Here is a 20,478-nt window from a genome sequence, read left to right as displayed (position 1 = left end):
GAGAAGAATTACTTGGTCACCTTTGCATAGATGTTGTTTGACATATGTAGTTAGAACAAGCAGCAATGTTTCTGTACTATGTGACGATCTGAAGCCAAATTGTGACCAGTGTAAAATATAAATTTTTTTTCCAGATATAAAGAGAGATGTTTAGTAATGTAGGTTTCTAATACTTTAGTAAAAAGGGGTATGCTTGCCACTGGATTGTAGTTTGCAGGCGATGTTACATCTCCCTCCCCAGCACCACTCACTGCATGCTCACCAGCTCTGCCACAATTGTTCCCTCATCTCCCCCCCCCCCCCGACTCTTCTCTATTTCCCTTTCTATTCAATCACTGAGCTCCCACCTACCTTCCCTCTTCCATCCCAGAGCGTCAAACACGCTCCTCCTCCTCCTGCTGCCAATGCATTTGTCTCTTCCTTTCCTGAGTTACCCTGCTCTGCAACTTATCCCCAGTGCTAGCGCTTCTAATATGCTGCTCATCCTGCTGGCACTAGTTGTTAGGATATCTTAAACACATACACAAAATTAGTGCTTTGAATGGTGCAGAGCTCTACAGAGCATGGCACAAAATGAAATAGAATGAGCTGTGAACCACGCAGAAGAGCAGTGCCGGTAGGAGTATATGAGAAGAACTAGCACTGGAGATGGGTTATGGAGTAGAGAAGCCACTAGGCAAGCCCAGGAAATATTTGTAATACATTAAATATGGGGCTCATAATGTACTAACATTTTAAATTAATGTAGTCTTATCTATTTCAACAGACAAAGAAAACTCTATACAGATACATTTTTTTCATGAAATGTGCATGAAGTTGACAGCCCCCTCCTCCCCAACCACCAAAAAAACTCTCTTTCTCTACAACCAAAGCTTGTATGTTATGAATGTATATGCATGTACTTTCTTGGTGGCTAAAATTCCACTTACCTTAAAATTGGCGATTTATGGTGGCTTCACTCTATTTTTACCCATCAAAGAGGCATCCAAACCTTTCAAATTTAGCACTTGATAAATGCAATTTGTGGCATCTTTAGTAAATATCCATTTGGATACAGAAAGTGAAAGTGCCTTGGTGCTTTGTAGCTTTTACTAAATGAGACGTGGGGTAAGGAATAATATATTGTAGAGGAATATATTTGAGTTATTCCCCAAGTTTTCCATGTCATCACTGTGACCCCTGACGCAGGTGCTAGTCACCAAAACACGGCCCGTGTCGGGTCTTTTTGTCAAGGCGCATTCGTTAAAGAACTGTGTTCCATTTTTAAAGGCCCGTGGTGCTGTTTGTTTTATCCTTAGTAAATATAGCAGGATCCCAACTGTTCCTCTACAATCAAAATGAAAGAAATTCTGGGAATCCCTGTTCCTGTGAGACCTGTGCTCAAGATAATGTAATAACAGAAAATGGGCCTGCAAAATTCATCACTGGGCAGTGAGTTTATCCTTTGGTGATTTTGGAGGGAACTATTTAATACCCTGCATCTAGGGGAGTTCTCTGGTGAAAAGGTTGTGAAAACACCTCGCCAACACTGGGTGGGCTCTGGAGACTGGGGGAGAAGTAAGGTGAGCTGATGACGGTCGGCTAGGCCTAACCCAGGGAGATGCAGAGAAGAAAATATGAAGAGGGTCTGGAGGTTTTTAGCTCAGTGATCAGCTGAAGCCTGCAACTACCAAGCTACTGGGTGTCTGGAACAGTCCAGCTGCAGGATTTTTGAGTATCTGTCAGAAGGTGAGTGGAATCAGCTTGTTGCAGCCAATCTAATCTAACCTAGCCATGGTATTTCTATACTGTCTTTTCTCTAAACACAGAGTCTGAAGAGGTTTACATAAGATTATAATAGGAAAGAAATGAATTTAATATCAGTAAGCTTTCTGAAATAAATAGGTCTTCAAGATTTTTCAGAACAAAAGATAAGAAGTACAATTCCTGATAAGCATAGGTAATATATTCCAGATGTGTGCAGCTCTATAAGAAAAAAAAGTTTCTAAATTTTTCCTAGCACAAATTGCTTTAAAAGAAGGAAAGTTTAACATACAATTTTGTATCTGTCAATAAGCCATAACTCTCTTGGGAAAGGTCACCAGATAAAGAAAGCAAGCTGTCATAAAAGTTATCCTTGCCCACAGTGGGAGCCAGTGAAGCACCCTAAAAGGGTGAGTAACATAGTGAAATTTAGTTCTAAGAAAAATCAACCGTGACAATGAGTACCATCTTTAAAGTTCCATCGGCTGCGCCCCCATACATGGAGTAACAATAATCAAGCTGTGATAAAATTATAGCTTGAACTAGAAGTGCAAAATGTCCGTGATCAAAGAAAGAACAAACAAACAGATCTTAACTTTCTCAGTTTTAAAAAAGCACTTATTCACCAGGTTATGTACCTGTGGCTGGAAAGTCAATATCGAATCTAAGATAAAGCCCAGGATTTTAGAAGTCTACAGAGAGTGCATCACTCTTATTCAAGACTAGTTTGCTTGGAAAAGATTACATTCCAAGCCATAACAATTTTGTCTTAGCAGAGTTTAATTTCAGGTGATAGCAGTTAAACCATTTTTCAATTTTAAAAATACAGGTAAGTAGTCTTGCAAGATATTCCTGTATATTTGAAAGAACTTCCTGAAGTATGAAAAAACTGTCAGCATAAGTATCAAGGAACTCATCCTTGTCTAGTTCTATGTTACTCCAGATAGTCCGGATTTGTTTGTAAGCGAGCAGACACCTGGTGCATCCTTGATACTCAGACAGGGATAGGTGGAGGGGCACAATCGAACGGGGCGCCCAAGTTTTCCTGAGGGCATCCTCGCAGGACATCCTCGCGAAGGGGTTATCGAAACAAGATGGGCGTCCATCTTTCGTTTCGATAATACGGTTGGGGACGCCCAAATCTTAACATTTTGGTCGACCTTAGGGATGGTCATCCCCGGTTTTCAGAGATAATGGAAACCGAGGATGCCCATCTCAGAAACTACTAAATCCAAGCCATTTGGTCGTGGGAGAAGTCAGCATTCGTAGTGCACTGGTCCCCCTCACATGCCAGGACACCAACCAGGCACCCTAGGGGGCACTGCAGTGGACTTCACAAATTGCTCCCAGGTGCATAACTCCCTTATTTTGGGTGCTGAGCCCCCCCAAAAAACCCAAAACCCACTTCCCACAACTGTACAACACTAAGAGGTGAAGGGGGGCTCCTACATGTGGGTACAGTAGGTTTTGAAGGGCTCACATTTACCACCACAAGTGTAACAGGTAGGGGGTGATGGGCCTGGGTCCGCCTGCCTGAAGTGCACTGCACCCACTAAAACTGCTACAGGGACCTGCATATTGCTGTCAGGGAGCTGGGTATGACATTTGAGGCTGGCATAGAGGCTGGCAAAATATATTTTTTAAGTTTTTTTTTAGGGCGGGAGGGGGTTAGTGACCACTGGGGGAATAAGGGGAGATTATCCCCGATTCCCTCCGGTGGTCATCTGGTCAGTTCGGGCATCTTTTTCAGGCTCGGTCGCAAGAAAAAATGGACCAAGTAAAGTCGGCCAAGTGTTCGTCAGGGATGCCCTTCTTTTTTCCATTATCGGCCGAGGACGCCCATGTGTTAAGCACGTCCCAGTCCCGCCCTTCGCTATGCTTCCGACACGCCCCCAGGAACTTTGGTCGTCCCCACGACAGAAAGCAGTTGAGGACACCCAAAATCGGCTTTCGATTATGATGATTTGGGTGACCCTGTGAGAAGGACGCCCATATCCCAATTTGTGTCGAAAAAGATGGGCGCCCTTCTCTTTCGAAAATAAGCCTGTTATAGTGTGTTAATAATGCCTAATTTTCTTATGAGAAGGGTAATTTTGTACTGCTTGTAATGTAGCACTCCATGGAGGTATTTACTGAGAAGTATTTAGGGGAGTTTATTTTTTTCTTGAAGGTCTGAGGCACTGACACTAACGAACTTGGTTTAAGTTCTAGCAAGGTTCCTGTGGTAAGTGTTTCACAGGGCGAAACAACAACACAAAAACAACAACAACAACAACTAGTCTTATACATTTGAATTTACCCATATTTGCTCTAATTCTGTTCATAGTAGGTCTTAGCTAATTGTTTTAATACAGTTTTTTGCTGTACCAGATGGAAATGAGAGCACAAATTTTACCTGAAAAATCACTAAGTTGGCTTCTTGCACCTTCTTCTGCTCTTCAGCTATATCTTTGCACAAATTTCCACTCCTAAAGGCTTCCCTGGTTTCCACTCCATAGTTAAAATGCTTGGGATTGCACAAGTTTCCTTTGGAGGAAGCATAAAATAGATACATCCTGATAGCAAATAACTGAGTATCAATAGACAGTCCTGCTGAAACCATCTCCTGTCCCAGGACACTTTACAGGCATATATGAGACAATTTGTTAAGAACATGTATCAAAACACAAAAATACACAGAGCAATATCCAAAGCAAAAATAAAATTTCCACTTTCCCTCTGTCCCTCCCTCAGCATGGACAGATAGCGCCCCCTTGAGAGGGACAGCAGATGTTTGGCTTTGGTTCCCAACAATCCAACTATGTTCTATTTCTATACAAGAAGAATAAAGAGGCTAATGAAACTAATTCATTCAAAACCCTTCACTTCCAATCTGGACATAAGTCTTTGCAAAGTTAAAAGTAAACCACTGGAGGACTTTTTTCCCCAAATATAAAACCAAAGATGACTGGTAGCGCTATAGAAATGATTTATAGTAGTAGTAGTAAAGAAGTTTGAAGGTTTGAATTTGGGTGACATAAGGACAAAGGACTAAATCTATTAAAGTGCTGTTACACTTTAGCATGTGCTAATGCCATTAAAGTTTTACAGGTAACTTGGTCTCCATTGCATAAAATGGGGCCTACAGTAAATAGTGTGTGTTAACAAATGGCAATATGGTAGTGTCCATTATTATAAATGTGGTATCTGATACAGTAGTGTAACACCCCCATGCCTATATCACTTAGTGGGGCTATCCCTGGGTGGGAACTGAACTGACAGATATCCCCTTCAAGCAGGTTCTGTTCGTTCCTGAAAGCCTTGTGCCTCCACCAGAGGTAAAAAGGCTGTTTGCAGCTGGGATTGCCCTCCCTTCCCACCAGGAAAACCACGAAACAAGTATGACTGCAAATATTTAGAAGTTCTATTAATTTATACAACTATAGGTTTGCAAAAAGAAACTGCATTTACACAATTGAAGTATTATTCAGGGGTAGACGGACCATTGGAACAACAGGACAGTGCCCAAGGGCCCAGAGAAGTAGGGGGGGCCCACTCTCACCTACTCTCCATCTAGTTTAATCACTTTTGATAGGTAGTTAGAAGCCCATGATCATTAGTGTCCGGGGACCCAGGTCACTGTCAGTTCATCCCTGGTATTATTAATCCTCCAGAAGCATAAATTTTCAAAACAAACAGTCTCTTAAATGTTCTTACAGAGGCTTAGATGTGACATATAAGAAGAGCTTTTACTCTCAGGCGTTTATAAATTTGTGTATTTATTTTCTAGCTAATTAAGGGTTCTGTGAGGGTACAAATTTATTTTGGTACTTTCACATCACAGGTACTGTTGCTGGTTACCTTTTCTGATGAAATCAAATATGTACATTTGTGTCACAGGAGTCATCAGTGCAGAAAAGGCACAATTGTGTGAGGTATACACGACAAGCCAAGGGAACAGTGCGAGTACTAGAAGAACTGGTGTTTTCCAGGTATTTAGCCAATAAGGACCTTATTCTATAAAGGTATGCGCCTAATTTATGTTCTTGAATGAGCATAATCTATTTTGAAGCAGAGTATGCTCGTAATTTAGAAGCATAAATAATGCTCCTAAATTTAGAAGCATAACCTTTATAGAATAAGGCCCTAAATGCCTATTTGAATTTTTGTGAATCAGGAGTGTTTTATTGCTGTTTATTTGTTAAAATTGAAAATCAGAAGCCCTAAGTACAGGCTGTCAAAAGACCATCAGTCAAGTCAGGGCCACACTTTTGAGCTATCATTTTCCTATGTGTAAGTCAAAAGGATGAAATTTTTCTGGAATACGTTGACATTCCTTTCAGATCAAGGGGCAGACCTTGTGTCATTTCATCAAACATGACTATTTGTATATTCTCCTGGGAACTGATCGTTGCGACTCGTTCGGTCTTTTGTAAGTTGAAAATATTGAAATGTGTTAAGCATTGCTTTTCTGAGGAGCATTTTATTCTTTTAACTCAATTTGTTATTCTCTCTTTGTTTGATTATTGCAACCTCTTGTATACTGGTTGAACTGAGGCTATGCTTAATCATTTTCAAGCACCGCAAAATGTTGTTGTATGAGATATTATGAATGGGCTGTGCTGGCATTACCGCATTGCCAAAAGGGAAGGAGTCGATGCGTGGAAATGGGTGAGGTTGAGGGAAAAATTTATTGGATGGATGAATGTGAAAATGGGGGGGGGGGGGGGGGGGGGGAGGGGAAGGATCAGTTGACTGGGGGTGAGAGTGTAGTGCTGCTGAAAATGCCCAGTTAGCACCAAAGCCCAACACTGGCTATTTTCGGGGTGTTCTGGAGTCAGAGTCGGCACTTAACCAGTTAAATGCTAACATAAACACATAAGTAGACCTGCATAAAACGCAGTCCTATCTTTATATTGTTCTTCATAGCCGGTTAAGTGCTGAATATCACACTTAGTGGTCCTTTTACGAAGAAGCTGTGGCAAAAGGGGGCCTGCGCTGGCATCGGCGCATGTTTTGACGTGCACCGAGGCCCCCTATTACCGCAGTGGGTAAAAGGCAGATCTTTCTTTTTTTAAAGAAATGGCCGTACAGCAAGTGAAGCACTTGCCGCACGTCCATATTGGGGGGGGGGGGGAGCACTTACCGCCACCCACTGAGGTGGCAGTAAGGGCTCCCGCACTAACCTGCCGGTAACCGATTACCACCAGGTGCACACCGGTGCTACAAAAATAAAAATATGTTTGTAGCACTGGAAATGGCACATGCTGGGGGTGGGAACTACCGCCAGGCTGCTGTGGTAGCCTGGCAGCATTTCTGTTTTAGTTTACCGCTGCTTTGTAAAAGACCCCCTTAATCGGCTATGTTTTTGCAGACTCCTTATACCCAGAAATTCAATGCCGGAGCCTAGACATGGACTGGCACTGAATTTCTGGAAACACTGTTGGCAGTCAGCAAAACACTGATCACTGCCAGCTGAATATTGGGCCCATTAGTATAACCTTACCAGTGATGTCGCTTCTGGTTGCTGTTGCTTTGAACTGCATAGCATACAGATCAGATACAGTGACACTGCATCCCTGCTCGCTCAAGACTTCCACGGCAGTGTTCTTCAAAGACCCATTCATTGATCTGGGCTCTTGATGGGCATAGATAATCAGCACCTTCTTTCCTATGTCAAATAAAAAAATTAAAATTGTTATCTGAAAATAATGATATCCATTCATAATGGAAAACAGGTACAAGGAGTTGTAGCCTGTCTCACTGAAATGAACAGGTCATTAGTAGCCGTACCTGTTTGCAATCTGCAAATGGGTGGCACTAAATAGTGAACCCTGTTATAGGAGAACTGTTATAGGAGGCAATATTCAGCTTGTTCAAATCGGGTTGAACTAAAGAATTTGCACCACTCATCAAAGCAGAATTTCATGCTGGTTCCCTTTGATTATTCCTCCAGGAAAAACAAAAAACATATGTACAACACAGATTTGCCTGTGCTTTCTCTGTGGATATTTTTCCAGTCAAATCTGTATCTTTTGTAGTTTCTCCAGACCTAACCCCACCAGAACACCTTCCAACAATGCAAATGAAGGTACTATATATGTGTTCAACATGTGTAATTTTACTCACAGAGAGACTGGGCAATTTTCATAAAGAGCACTTCCACAGGTAAAAACATTTTTGCAAAAATAGGTTTGAAAATTACCCTCATAGAGAGGAATCTATGAAGAGCCACCTAGTTTTTAGGTGCAAAAAGGAATGAAAATGGTGGTTATTTCCGTAATTTACGTGCATAAGTGGGTACTTATGCAAATTGATTTCTTATAGAACATCAACTAGCAGAAAACTACGTGCCATGCTTTGATGGTGTGTACTTGTGGATAGGCAGAATACACACATATAGAACACTATGGTTTTGCATGTTCCTGCATACATTTAGGTGCGAGCATTTATACTAGGTGGTCACACTTAGATATCTGATATCGGTTAAGGGTTTAGCTTCACCAAGATGTGTTACAAGACTGTTATGGTGGCACGGGGGGATTTTGGTTATGTCATGAAAACTGAATTTTGTATCCTTGAGGGCGTTGCCACTTCAAGGGAGAGGAGTTTTGAGGGCTCGGCATCACCACGGGCCCCTGGGGTACTGGGAACTTTTCACACCTAGTTCCATACTATCTAGCTGTTCTTGAAATGGACATGGGGGAAGCCACTGCTTGCCCTGGGATAGGTAGCATGGAATGTTGCTGCTGATTGGGTTTCTGCCAGTTACTTGTGACCTGGATTGGCCACTGCTGGAAGCAGGATACTAGGCTACATGGACCATTGGTTTGACCCAGTATGGCTATTCTTATGTTCATTTCTGTATATTTGAAGTTTGCCATTTTATATATATTGTTTTGAAACTGTTTTTTCAATAAAGCTGCGGCCAATGTTTTGTCATCTTAATATTTTGTGAGTTCAGTATTTTAACTGTGACATATGGTAATGCAAGTGGTGAGAGACACAAGAATTTGCAATTTATTGTTATCCTTTTTTAAAGGGTAGAAAGAGGGTCAGGTTATTGGAGAATTTGTCAGCTTTCAAAGCAGCAAGATAAGATAATATTGTTTTGAATTTTATACTTTCTGGTTTATATTACGGGCATTTGAGGTGTTAAATCAGTGGCGTAGCCACAGGTGGGCCTGGGTGGGCCAGGGCCCATCCACTTAGGGCTCAGGCCCACCCAACAGCAGCACACGTTTAGCGGTAGCTGGTAGAGATCCCAAGCTCTACCAGCTGAAGACTTCCCCCTGACAACAGATTTTGGGTGGGCCTAGGCAAGAAGTAGGTGGGCACCAAATGTTCTCCCCCACCACCACCAAAAGACATCTCAGCTGGCAGGAAAATGATTCTTTCCACCTTGGCAGTCTGCAGCAGGCATGCGCTGAAAACTGAACATGCGCAGGTGCCAGTATTGTGGAGAGTAGCATTTTCATTACCGTCAAATATGCTGCCCGCTGCCAAATAAATATTGGACACCCTGTGTTTATTATTTGAATTCTGTCACTATTTTGGTCTCCGCCACCTCCACTGAAGTGTATTCCAAGCATCCTCCACTCTCTCCATGAAAAGGTGTTGCCTGATGTTATTTTAATTTTACTACCCAGCAACCTTAGGTGCAGGTTAACCGCAGTGAGTGTATAAAAGCATTTGTATAATCCTATCTCCAATGGAAGGAGATTTCAATATTCAGATAAGTAGGATCCTTAGAGGAACTGGAAGTTTTAGTGGAGAAGGGAATGAACAAAGGTGCAGTTTCAGACTGGCTTGTTATCTGGACGGAGTAGGAAACAAAAAATATGGAGCCTTCCTGCTGCTTAAGGATAGGGACCCTGCTAGTCCAGGGACCCAATAAGTCATTTGGTGCCTGAATTTTAAAGAAGAAAAGCGATTTTAGCTCAAGGAGTTCTACCATCATAAAGCAAGGACAAAGCTCATAAAAATCAGGAAGGGCCATAAAGATTGCATGTATAATGCAACAGAAAACCCCACATCTATTCTTAGGGGTGTCTTGGAAGTAAGGTAGGCCAATGGAACCCCAGCAATCAATATTTTTGACTGCTTAAAAGTCATTTTTGGCATTTCAATTAAATTTAGCCTGACTTGAACAACACTCTGGTGTGTGGCAACTTAACTGTGCAACTATTAACCTCATCTTCGAGGACCCTGAAACACACGCTTCCCCACATTCCAGAAGAACAAGATTATGTCATGTTTATCTGAACCTCTGCAGCAAAAAAGTGTGTATCACTTTCTCAAAAGTGTAAATCTGAGAAATGGGACAACATTACTCCTACTACTTATTTCTATGGATTTGGATGTTTGATTCAGCTCATGCCTTTCCAGGAGCTGCTCAAAGATCAGTTTAATTCAGGTACAGTAGGTATGTCCCTGTCCCCAAAGGACTCACAATCTAAGTTTGTATCTAAGGCAATAAAGGGTTAAGTGACTTGGCTAAAGTCACAAGGCATATCAACTGGATTTGAACCCTGGCTTCTCTAGTTCTCAGCTCACTGCTCTAACTGCCAAGCTACTCCTCTACTCCAGCAGTGCTGGACAAGTGCAGCACTCAGCAAGACCTACACAGCTCTGTCCATCTCACACCAATCCCAGCTTCCTACCCCTTATCTCCCTCTCTCCTATTGCTACTTCTCCTTTCCACCTCTTCCTGTAGAAGAGGCACTGATTAGGATACCACCAGAAAAATAGTACAAGAAATGCATTGATGTCTCTAAAGATGCATCTGCTTCTCCTTTTCCTGTGGTGCACACCTACATTCTAAATTAGATGCAAGGTGGATGAGGCAGGGCAGCTATGGGGTAGAAGCCCAGCAGTCAAGCAGAATTCTTGCAAGTTGTAAAGAATCAATGCTTCTCATACGAAGCAAGAAAACCTGGTGGCTTAGGAAGATGGGTTCAGTCAGGCTGGGATACTCCTCCAGCTCACCAGGCCACTGTCCTGCTCCTAGTGATGATGGTTCAGCTCAGGCATCAAGAGTGCAGACATTGGACCCTCAACAGCTGTGGGTCCCTATGTAGTGGATGCTTCAATTCTTCTGGCTGGACAGTAGGTATGTCCTTACTGAATATCCTTACAGACCACCCTTGGCACTATTCGGATAGTAAGGGTGTAAGTGAGTATTGCATGGTGATATTGAACCCACTATCTGAATAACCTGTCCTAACCTTATCTGGAAAGCACTAGCACTGGCACTGACCACACAGCACAGATATTTGGTGCCAGCCGGAACCCAGGTACTGAATATGTGTTTTATTCAGCTGCTGCAGCCAGTGTTTGGGTGGCATAAAAATTTTATGAATAAACAAACTGTTCTGAGCAGCAGCTGAATAAAGACCTGTATATTTATTTTGAAATCACTGTGCCTCTTTCATCATTCCAAAAACAACAACAAAAAGCAGGTTTATGGCACAAACAAGCAGATGAGATGAAAAGTCAGAAGAAGTAACTAAAATCATCACAATGATATTTCTGATGCTCTTGCAAGTTCAAAAAAACCAAACAAATAAATCTACCTACCTCAGGCCACTATTAGACATCTGCAAACTGTTCAAAATACTGCAATTAGAATTCTCTGCCGTACCTGAAAATTTACATAGACGGTCAAATCCAGTCTGCCCAACAGTCACATTCATTCTCAATTCACGATTAAATCAATAATGAACGTGATATTGCATACTTGATCATGGTCTTTCTTTGGTGTTTCCGGGACATAGACCCTAGAAGTCCGCCCATCTCTGTTCTTATGTTCCAACTACTAGAGTTGCCATCAAAGCCCACTCCAGCCTACCTGAATCTGTCCGGCACAGTCCTCATATTCCAAATTACTTGAGTTTTTGTCGAAGCCCTCTCCAGCCCATCCAAAATCGGACTGCCATGTGCAGGACCCAGACCGTACAAGCCAGCCCAGCACCGGCCTTACTTCATACAGCCAGAGTCGTCATCTAAGCTGCACTTGATATGCAAACACATTCATTTTCTAATGAGAGATCCTCTGTGTTCATTCCACCACCTCCCTCGGGAAGGCATTCCAGGCATCAACCACCCTCTCTGTGAAAAAGAATTTCCTGACATTACTCCTAAGTGTCTAACACTTGATCATGTATCTCCGCTACTTAAGTGTCACCACTGGCTCCCTGTCCAATTCTGCTTTCAGTTTAAAATTCTTACCAAAGTTCATAAGTCACTTTACTCTGTTGCCCCTTTGTATCTGTCTTCACAGTTGTGTCCTTACAAATCGACAACATAACACTTTCGTTGAGCCACCAAATTTCTTCTCTCCTTTCCTTGACCTGCGCATGTCTGCGCATGTCTATTTTCTTGGCCCTTATCTCTGGAATTCTCTCCCTCGTTATCTAAGAGCAGAACCTGCATCTATAAAATTTAAAACCCAACTTAAGACCCATCTGTTCTGCACAGTTACAGTGAAAAGGATTGTCTGATCAGGTCTGGAGTCAACCTGTAGATGGCATAGTTACAAAACAGATATCTTATGGGATCTTCTGGGATCTTTCCTGTCCTGCATGGTTTTGGCACTCCTTTCTGCCTGTTTTATTTATGTTTTTATGATTTTATCATTGTCTACAGCTCTGTTCTACTAGCTATTAAGAGTGGTATATTAAGCCTTGAGAAAATAAATTCATACCTGCCATATCCTGGTCACTACGAAAAGTTTGTCTGGCAGATTACACCTGAACAAGATGCAGTGCTTCAAACAACACTCTCCAACTGAGAGGCAGCACACAGTGACACATCAATCTCCAGCCTCGGGGATGCAGAAAGACTTTCTCCTTCTGAACTGGAAACAGAAAACAGCAAGTTCAGCAGGAAAAGGCAAGACTTACATGCACACCTAGTGGATCTGTTTCTTTTCTTGCTTTCATATCCTAAATAAGAGAAGCCAGATGCAAAGATCTACAGCACATGTCATTAGACTGAGAAGTTCGAAATTAGTATTTTATAATGAAGCAGAAATTCCCAATGGAGTTAATTGATCTGACAATTTTCATGTAGTACTGTTATTGTGCGTCTTGAAAATTGAATATGTATGTTTAAATTGTAACCCATCTAGAATTTTAGATTGTGCGGGTAAGAAAGCTTTTAAATAAATAAAATAAATAAATGCACAGCAGAAAAGCTAGCAGATCTAACAGATGAAGGAGCGGACATATATTATAATATAAAGTCTTTGCTAGGTTACATAAAGCAAACACCTGCCATGGCCATGTTTCAAACACATCTGAATCAGAGGTGTGATAACTGCAAAAAACAAAAACAATATATAATCTATTAAAATCATAATAGAATCATACCAATAAAGTATAGCAAACAGGGCAATACCCTAGATATATGGGTTTTCACAACTAGGGTACTGTGTAAAATGAATAAAAAAATCATTGAATATTAAACTACAAATATAGAAGACATAATTAACTGAAAACAATCACATTCATCATCATTATAAATACCTAGATTAATTTCATTCAAAAGCATGAAAAACAACAATCAACCACACTGTCATTAGTGATAACCATAGACGGTCGGTGGCCCAACTGTTTGGGGAGGCTAAAGGGGGTGGGGCTTACATCCATAATTGTCTGACAACACACAGAAAAAAAATAAGTAAAAATAAAATAGTCACAATTAATACTTTTTATTACATTTAGATATTAGATATGTATCATATGTCAAAGAATAAAGTGGACACTGGATGGGGGGAAAAAAAGAGAGAGAGAGAGAGAGAAGCTGGATGAGGAAGGAGAAAGATAAAATTTGCCAGTTCACCCCTTTCTTTATTCTTCGTTAAATCTGAATTTTAAAAGTACTGCCTAAGGATCTGGAAAATCCGAAAATCCGGACTGATCCAATCCTCAAACAGTCTGGATTTTTGGACTTGTACTGAACTAAATTAAACCACTTAGACAGTGATATTTAGCCTTTTTGTTGTCTTATACAGGTGGTGGCAGAATATTGCTGACTATCTGTAGAGCTGTCAGCAGTCTGTATTCAGCTCCGTTGACTATCCAGACAAAACAGGTATAGTCAATGCTGCTTTTTTTTTTTTTTTTTTAACTATTTTCTAATATATTTCCATTATTCATGATTTATTGTAAGCCACATTGAGCCTGCAAAGAGGTTGGAAAATGTGGGATACAAATGCAATAAATAAATAAAATAAATTAACTCTTGCCACAACAGCTGAAGATTAACCCAATTGTGCCTTAAAGAGCTAAGAAACCTAGACCATAAAGCATGCATGGTCACTGGTGATTAATAGCCACAGCTTTACATTGAGTTAGAGTTAAAATTACCAGAATGGCAACTTAGTCGAGAGACATGAGCGGAGGCATACCATAAAAACCTGATCTATAACTCAAAGCAACATGGCTCCTTTAAACAGCTTCCAGAAGAGAACATATCATCCTGACCTTGCAGACGCTGCATGCAAAAAAGGTGCATTGGAACCCAACCTGCATGCACAAAAACTAATTACAATGTGGGCCACAGCAACCATAACTCCAAACTCAGTACCAACACGTAGATGCTTCCTAGACTGACACCAATCCAACCCAGAAAATGACGATCACGTCAAATGCACTAAAAGATAAGCATACTGTAACCTAGGGGTTAAACATTTTTTTTTACCTGGGGAGGCCCGTCCTGGAGGCTCTGGGGGCCATTTCTGTTGGCACCCGGAGGTACAGCGCCGTCGTTTCAGGGCTCTCGGGGACAGTCGGGCACGTCCCCGAGAGTGAAGCGGTGCTCCGGGCGTCGTTGTGGCCACCTGGAGGGCCGACAGTTTTGGGCCGAGTTGCGCCGAGTTTGTTTGGCTCCCGGGGATGATTGGGCACGTCCCCGGGAGTGAAGAGGCATTTGGGCCCTGACGTGAGGCCCGGGGGAGGGGGGCTCACCCCTAGGTTACAATACCTGCCAAGACCCGCTGATTTCTGCTGCTGCATGCGCTGTCGGCTCTGCCGGTCCTCTGCCCCTGGAACGGGAAATTGACGTCAGCGGGAGCAGAGGACCGGCAGAGCAGACAGCGCATGCCTGAAGGCTGCTGCGGCCCCGTGCTTCTTTTTCTTCTAATGATGGCTGTGGAGAGAAGCGGCTCAGCGTGGTGCTTGTTCCTGACGCTGCTCAACACAAGCAACGACAGAATTCAGCGGGAGTCTTGGCAGGTATGCCTATCGGCACTACCTTTGGAGGAGGAGGCAGGCGGGGAAGGTCACAGCTGGGCTGGGGAGGCTTAGCCTCCCCAAGCCTCTTATACGGGGCGCCTATGGTGATAACCTACAAAAAAGTACATTAGCAGATTATATAGTTTGATTCAAGCCATATTTTTTGAAATCATATGTATTAGAAAAAGAGATCTCACTGCATAGGAAAATGTCCTCTACCAAACCACAGCACTGTTTCCATGTTGACCATCCAAAAAAATTTAAACTCCCATATCTATCTTTACCCAGCATACTGTCCTACTTCCTAATCTAGTAAAAAGGGTATGAGGAGAGCATGCACAAATTTCTGTCTCTTATGTGCAATCATCACTTCTGAAATGTAAAACATCCCATGCTTTGGATGATGTGCCAGTTCCTTGATACAATTTTTGTGATATCTTTAGACAGATGTTTAAAACCAAGGGAACAGAGTAATTGTCATTTCTGTGCTTCTCACTACCTTTTAACAAATCTTTCTTTACAGACTGTGACAAGGCCCCAGGTCTCTAGTGTTTCAGGGTAGTTTTGGAGCCTGCCTCCTTTGAGGGGCGTAATCGAATGTGGATGCCCATCTCTAAGGACGTACTGGCGAAGGGGCGGGGAAACTCATATTATCGAAACAAGATGGGCGTCCATCTTTCATTTGGATAATATGGTCGGGGACGCCCAACATTTAGGTCGACCTTAGAGATGGTCACCCCCGGTTTTTGGCCATAATGGAAACCGAGGACGCCCATCTCAAAAATGACCAAATCCAAGGCATTTAGTCATGGGCGGAGCCAGCATTCGTAGTGCACTGGTCCCCCTCATATGCCAGGACACCAACCGGGCACCCTAGGGGGCACTGCAGTGGACTTCATAAATTGCTCCCAGGTACATAGCTCCCTTACCTTTGCTGCCGAGCCCCCAACCCCCCCCCCAAAACCCACTCCCCACAAATGTACACCACTACCATAGCCCTAAGGGGTGAAGGGGGGCACATACATGTGGGTAGAGTGGGTTTCTGGTGGGTTTTGAAGGGCTCACATTTACCACCAGAAGTGTAACAGGTAGGGGGGGATGGGCCTGGGTCCGCCTGCCTGAAGTGCACTGCACCCACTAAAACTGCTCCAGGGACCTGCATACAGCTGTCGGGGAGCTGGGTATGACATTTGAGGCTGGCAAAAAAAATTTTAATTTTTTTTTTAGGGTGGGAGGGGGTTAGTGACCACTGGGGGAGCAAGGGGAGGTCATCCCCGATTCCCCTCGGTGGTCATCTGGTCAGTTTGGGTACCTTTTTGAGGCTTGGTCATGAAAAAAAATGGATCAAGTCGACCAAATGCTCGTCAGGGACACCCTTCTTTTTTCCATTATCGGCCGAGGACGCCCATCTCTTAAGCACGCCCCAGTCTCGCCTTCGCTACACCTCCGACATGCCCCCATGAACTTTGATCATCCCCGCGACGGACTGCAGTTGAGGACACCCAAAATCGGCTTTCGATTATTCCGATTTGGGCAACCCTGAGAGAAGGGCGCCCATCTCCCAATTTGTGTCGAAAGATGGGCACCCTTCTCTTTCGAAAATGCCCCTGTTTGGGTCCTATGCTAGTCACTAGCCCTTCTCTCTAATAAAAGGGAATCAGAGACAGGCTACCCATTCAGTTCATCCAGCAGCAGTAGTGGTAACACATTCACTCAGGATGACTTCCAATAGATGTCTCTTTTCCATCACCTTGAACGTCTTTGTTTTTGTGAGTCCCAAACCAGGCCAATTAATTCTGGTGTCTCCCGGCTCCTATACTTTATGTTTATTCCACACTTGATATACCGCCTTTCTGTAGATACAGTCAAAGCGGTTTAAAAGAACACAAATCCCTGTTAGAGTCCTGGCTGTATGCAATTTAGGCCTTTGCCACATTCAAGCCTTATCCAAATAAGCTCCCATATATTCCCCTAACCAGCTCCATGGGGGGGTATTTCTCTATTCAAAAATGCTTCTTTATTAATTCACAAAACACCACGACTGAGCCCTTTTAAGTAATTAGTAGGAACTCAGTTAACCAGTCTCCATACCCTGGACAGGACAAACCTCAACATGACTAACGTGCTGTCCTCCATCCCCAGCTGTTAATCTCAGTTCAAAACAAAAGTAGAAAGAAAATTATAAAGGAAGTTTATCTCAGTTTCCAAGGTAAGTACCTTGTTCTTCTGTCCATCCGTGGACCTTCACTCACAAGCTTCTAGTCTGAAATTTCTCGGGCCAGGCAGGCATTCATTCATTCATTCATTCATTCATTCATTCCTTTTCCCCAGGCTGTGGGTTCTCCCCCCTACCCCTATTTCTAGGGATCTCTTTTTAATAGCCTCTAAACTATAAAACCTTCCCACCTTATTAGGATTTCACCTCTCAGGGAATATGGGTCTTTTTCATCCCAATTAGGACACTTGGACTAGTCCCTCCTAGCCTTTCCAAATATGGGCACCACTTCCTATTGGGGGTTGCAAGCTTCTCTGCCCCCACTTTCCAGAACACTCCTCCCATTCACTTCCAGATGGGGCCAGAACTTTCCTAACCAGCCCCCCCCCCCCCCCCTTCTGGGCTCTTAAAATACCAACTCTTTCTCAGCCTTCTGGGAGTTGTAGTTCCCCTCCCCTGCCAGAGCCCCCCCCCCCCCCCCCCCCCCCGGTGACATCTTTGTGATAAGGCACAATCTGTGCCTATCACAAGATTTAGTCCTATTATATGCTATTCACCCATTCTACAACACTCATGAATTTAAAGGTGTATGAGTATATACTGCCTATACCTGTTTGTGTGTATAAGGCCTGTAGAGCCTGAGGCTTATGAACCAAACTCTGACTGCAACATAACTATCCTGTCATGGACTCCTTTCTGCACTACACCTGGGACACTGACATCATATACAGTAATTATAAGGTGGTTGTGAAAAGAACTATTTGCAGTTTCATCCTCCTGTGATAAGTTTTGGGGGAAAAAGTTCCACAAGACACAGTAATGAGGTAATCCTCGTTAGTGTAAGACCCGCCCCTGGGAGCCAAACCACACCCTACTATTACCCTCCTAGTGCAGTCTGTAGCTGTTACCTCAGGTGTGATTCTTTTCCCAGGAAGATGAGAACCTACCAGAAAAAGGGGTAATGAGAAGGAGTAAAGGGAATGGAAAATTTTAAGAAGGAGATCAAGTAAAATCCACTAACTTCAAATTTTCCTTTTAAACAATACTCAACAACACCATCATGTAATAAAAATATTTATCTTTTATATATTTTTTTAAGGTAACCTGACTGGATCCAGATTACAAACTATGGGGCCATTTTACTAAGCTGAGTAGGTGCCTATGTGCGTCTAACGCATGCCAATTTGGAACTACTGCCCGGCTACCATGTGGCCCAGGCGGTAATTCCATTTTTTATGCACATCTGATATGCGCACTGGAAAATATTTTTTTTGTTTTCCAATGCACGTCAGCGCTAACTGGGCTAATGGGTGGCGGTAAGGTCTCAGACCCAAAATGGATGTGCATCAATTTTTATTTTGCAGCACATCCATTTTCGGCGCACAAAAAGGCCATTTTTACAGGCACACTGAAAAATGGATCTGAGTGCGGCCAATACAAGAGCCCACACTAGCACAGGCCAAAAGGACTCCTATGTAACAAACAAGAGAAAACATGAACAAACATAAAACTTTTATCAGTTAAGTATCATTTTTTTTTTACTCTGGTACCTTTTTAATTGAAATTCAATGTTGGCAACAAAGTATCCAAACTAAGAAGTGATCCTTTGTGTCAACCTTTTCTTGTTCAGAACCAATTACTCCCAGGACTCAAATCTCTCGGGTATCATTCTGTGTTCGAATTTTCAGTCTATGTACTTTAGATGTCTGTCACCTCTTTTTCTTCCCTTAGGTCTTTCTTGTTAATCTTCTTTTCTTCTCCTTTCTTTAAAGTTGGAGCTCAGAAATTCCGTCTTCTCCTTTAATTGCTACTCCCTGACTTTACCCACTTTACAAACTATTACGGGAAAACTTGTAAAGTTAAAGACTGCCCAGATTTTCCTTATCTAGTTTACAACCCCCCCCCCCCCCCACACACACACACACACACAAATGAATAATTACAGTCCCTGCTAGAACCCGCGCACAGATTTATTTATACTTCTCATCAAGACATTCAAGCCTCAGGTACTTTATTTTCAATTAAATATTAAAAGCCAGTTGAACTAGTAAAACCTGCCAATTTTTAGTACTTTAGCAAAAGCCTGCTTAAACTTTATAAGCACTACTCATTTTTCCAACAAATGAAATATTTGTATTACCAACCAGTGTACCAGCTTAATCCTAGAACCTCTACTCTGGTTCTGTAATATTATTAAAATTGATTAGAATTTTTTTTCCTTGCTTCTCAGAGTAGAGTGAGCAGGTCCCTCTAATGTAATCGGTTCCTGCCCTATCTTAATTCAGCAGCGATGGATTTTCCCAGCTACTGACAGCTGCTACACTTTGTTGTGCTACTTTTCTGTCAGTTCTTTCAGTGAATTAATAGTCTTCCCTTCTGTTTACACAGCTTCAGTGACAATGGGATACCAGGGGTGACCATATCTGAACTTAACTACTACACCCCTGCACACAGTCATCCAGCCAAACACCCAAAAGCCAACATAAAACCACGGGCTTCTTGATCAATTAACTACACAAGCTCACTCCTCTCATACACTTATAACAAATTTATTCCAGTATTTTCACAAAATACTTCCTTTTAGCCCCTGCCTGACAAAAGTTCTCACACATACACCAGTCACGATCAAGCTAATCCTTCCAACTGCCTAACTTGGCAGTTTAGAATTGTAGGGGTATTTACCTGAGATCTCACCTTTGCTGGTCTTGGCCTATACAAGCCTGAACCACTCTTATAACAATATGGATTTTACAACCTGTGACCTGAATACTTCTGTAACTGTCAGAAACCAGCTTGGTTACAGAAAGGAAAAGTACTGCTGAGCATTGCAAGGTTATTTCCTCCAAGGACATATTCTTTGTTGCAAACTAGCCCGTTATCTCCCTGGGAAGCTTGGAGGAGAAAAACATCCATGGCTCTAAAAGTATCATGAGAGAGGGAGTTTGCATGCCATCTTTAGATTGTAAGCTCTCTTGAGCAGGGACTGTCCTTCCCCATGTTTAAACTTGTACAGCGCTGCGTAACCCTGGCAGCGCTATAGAAATGCTAAGTAGTAGTAGTAGTAGTACTATAACAAAGGGTCTCTTCTTGACCATGAAGCTGGCTGGGCATTATGTCATCATATGTGATTGGTCCACAAGTATCATCTGACCGCTTGGATACCAAAGATTTGGACTGAAGAAAGTTGGAGTTGGAAAAAGAACTAGAGAAGAAACACCGGAGAACTTGCAGGTGGATAGAAAGCTCTAAAGAGAGCAAGAGACTGTTTTCCTAATACCAGTGAACTGCATGTTTGTAACCAAA

General features: G+C 42.6%; 1 protein-coding gene across 5 annotated transcripts in view; it reads right to left on the bottom strand.

The window, feature by feature from the left end:
• Positions 1-20,478, bottom strand: part of NQO2 (N-ribosyldihydronicotinamide:quinone reductase 2) — a 49,297-nt gene that overhangs the window by 19,408 nt on the left and 9,411 nt on the right. For 2 of the 5 annotated variants that reach the window (XM_030190080.1, XM_030190081.1), the window contains exons 2-4: positions 12,428-12,575; positions 7,229-7,393; positions 4,139-4,269 (exon numbers count right to left, since the gene is read on the bottom strand). In XM_030190080.1, the coding sequence (XP_030045940.1) occupies positions 4,139-4,269; positions 7,229-7,393; positions 12,428-12,434 (303 nt within the window). In that variant the 5' untranslated portion in view covers positions 12,435-12,575. Of the gene's footprint in view, positions 1-4,138; positions 4,270-7,228; positions 7,394-11,301; positions 11,366-11,572; positions 11,783-12,427; positions 12,581-20,478 lie in introns of those variants that run through there. The other 3 variants (XM_030190079.1, XM_030190082.1, XM_030190083.1) reach the window with 2 other exon arrangements.

Source organism: Microcaecilia unicolor, chromosome 1 (genome assembly GCF_901765095.1).
Source record: "Microcaecilia unicolor chromosome 1, aMicUni1.1, whole genome shotgun sequence".
Lineage (NCBI taxonomy): Eukaryota > Metazoa > Chordata > Amphibia > Gymnophiona > Siphonopidae > Microcaecilia > Microcaecilia unicolor.
This window is presented reverse-complemented; position numbering and strand designations above follow the sequence as displayed.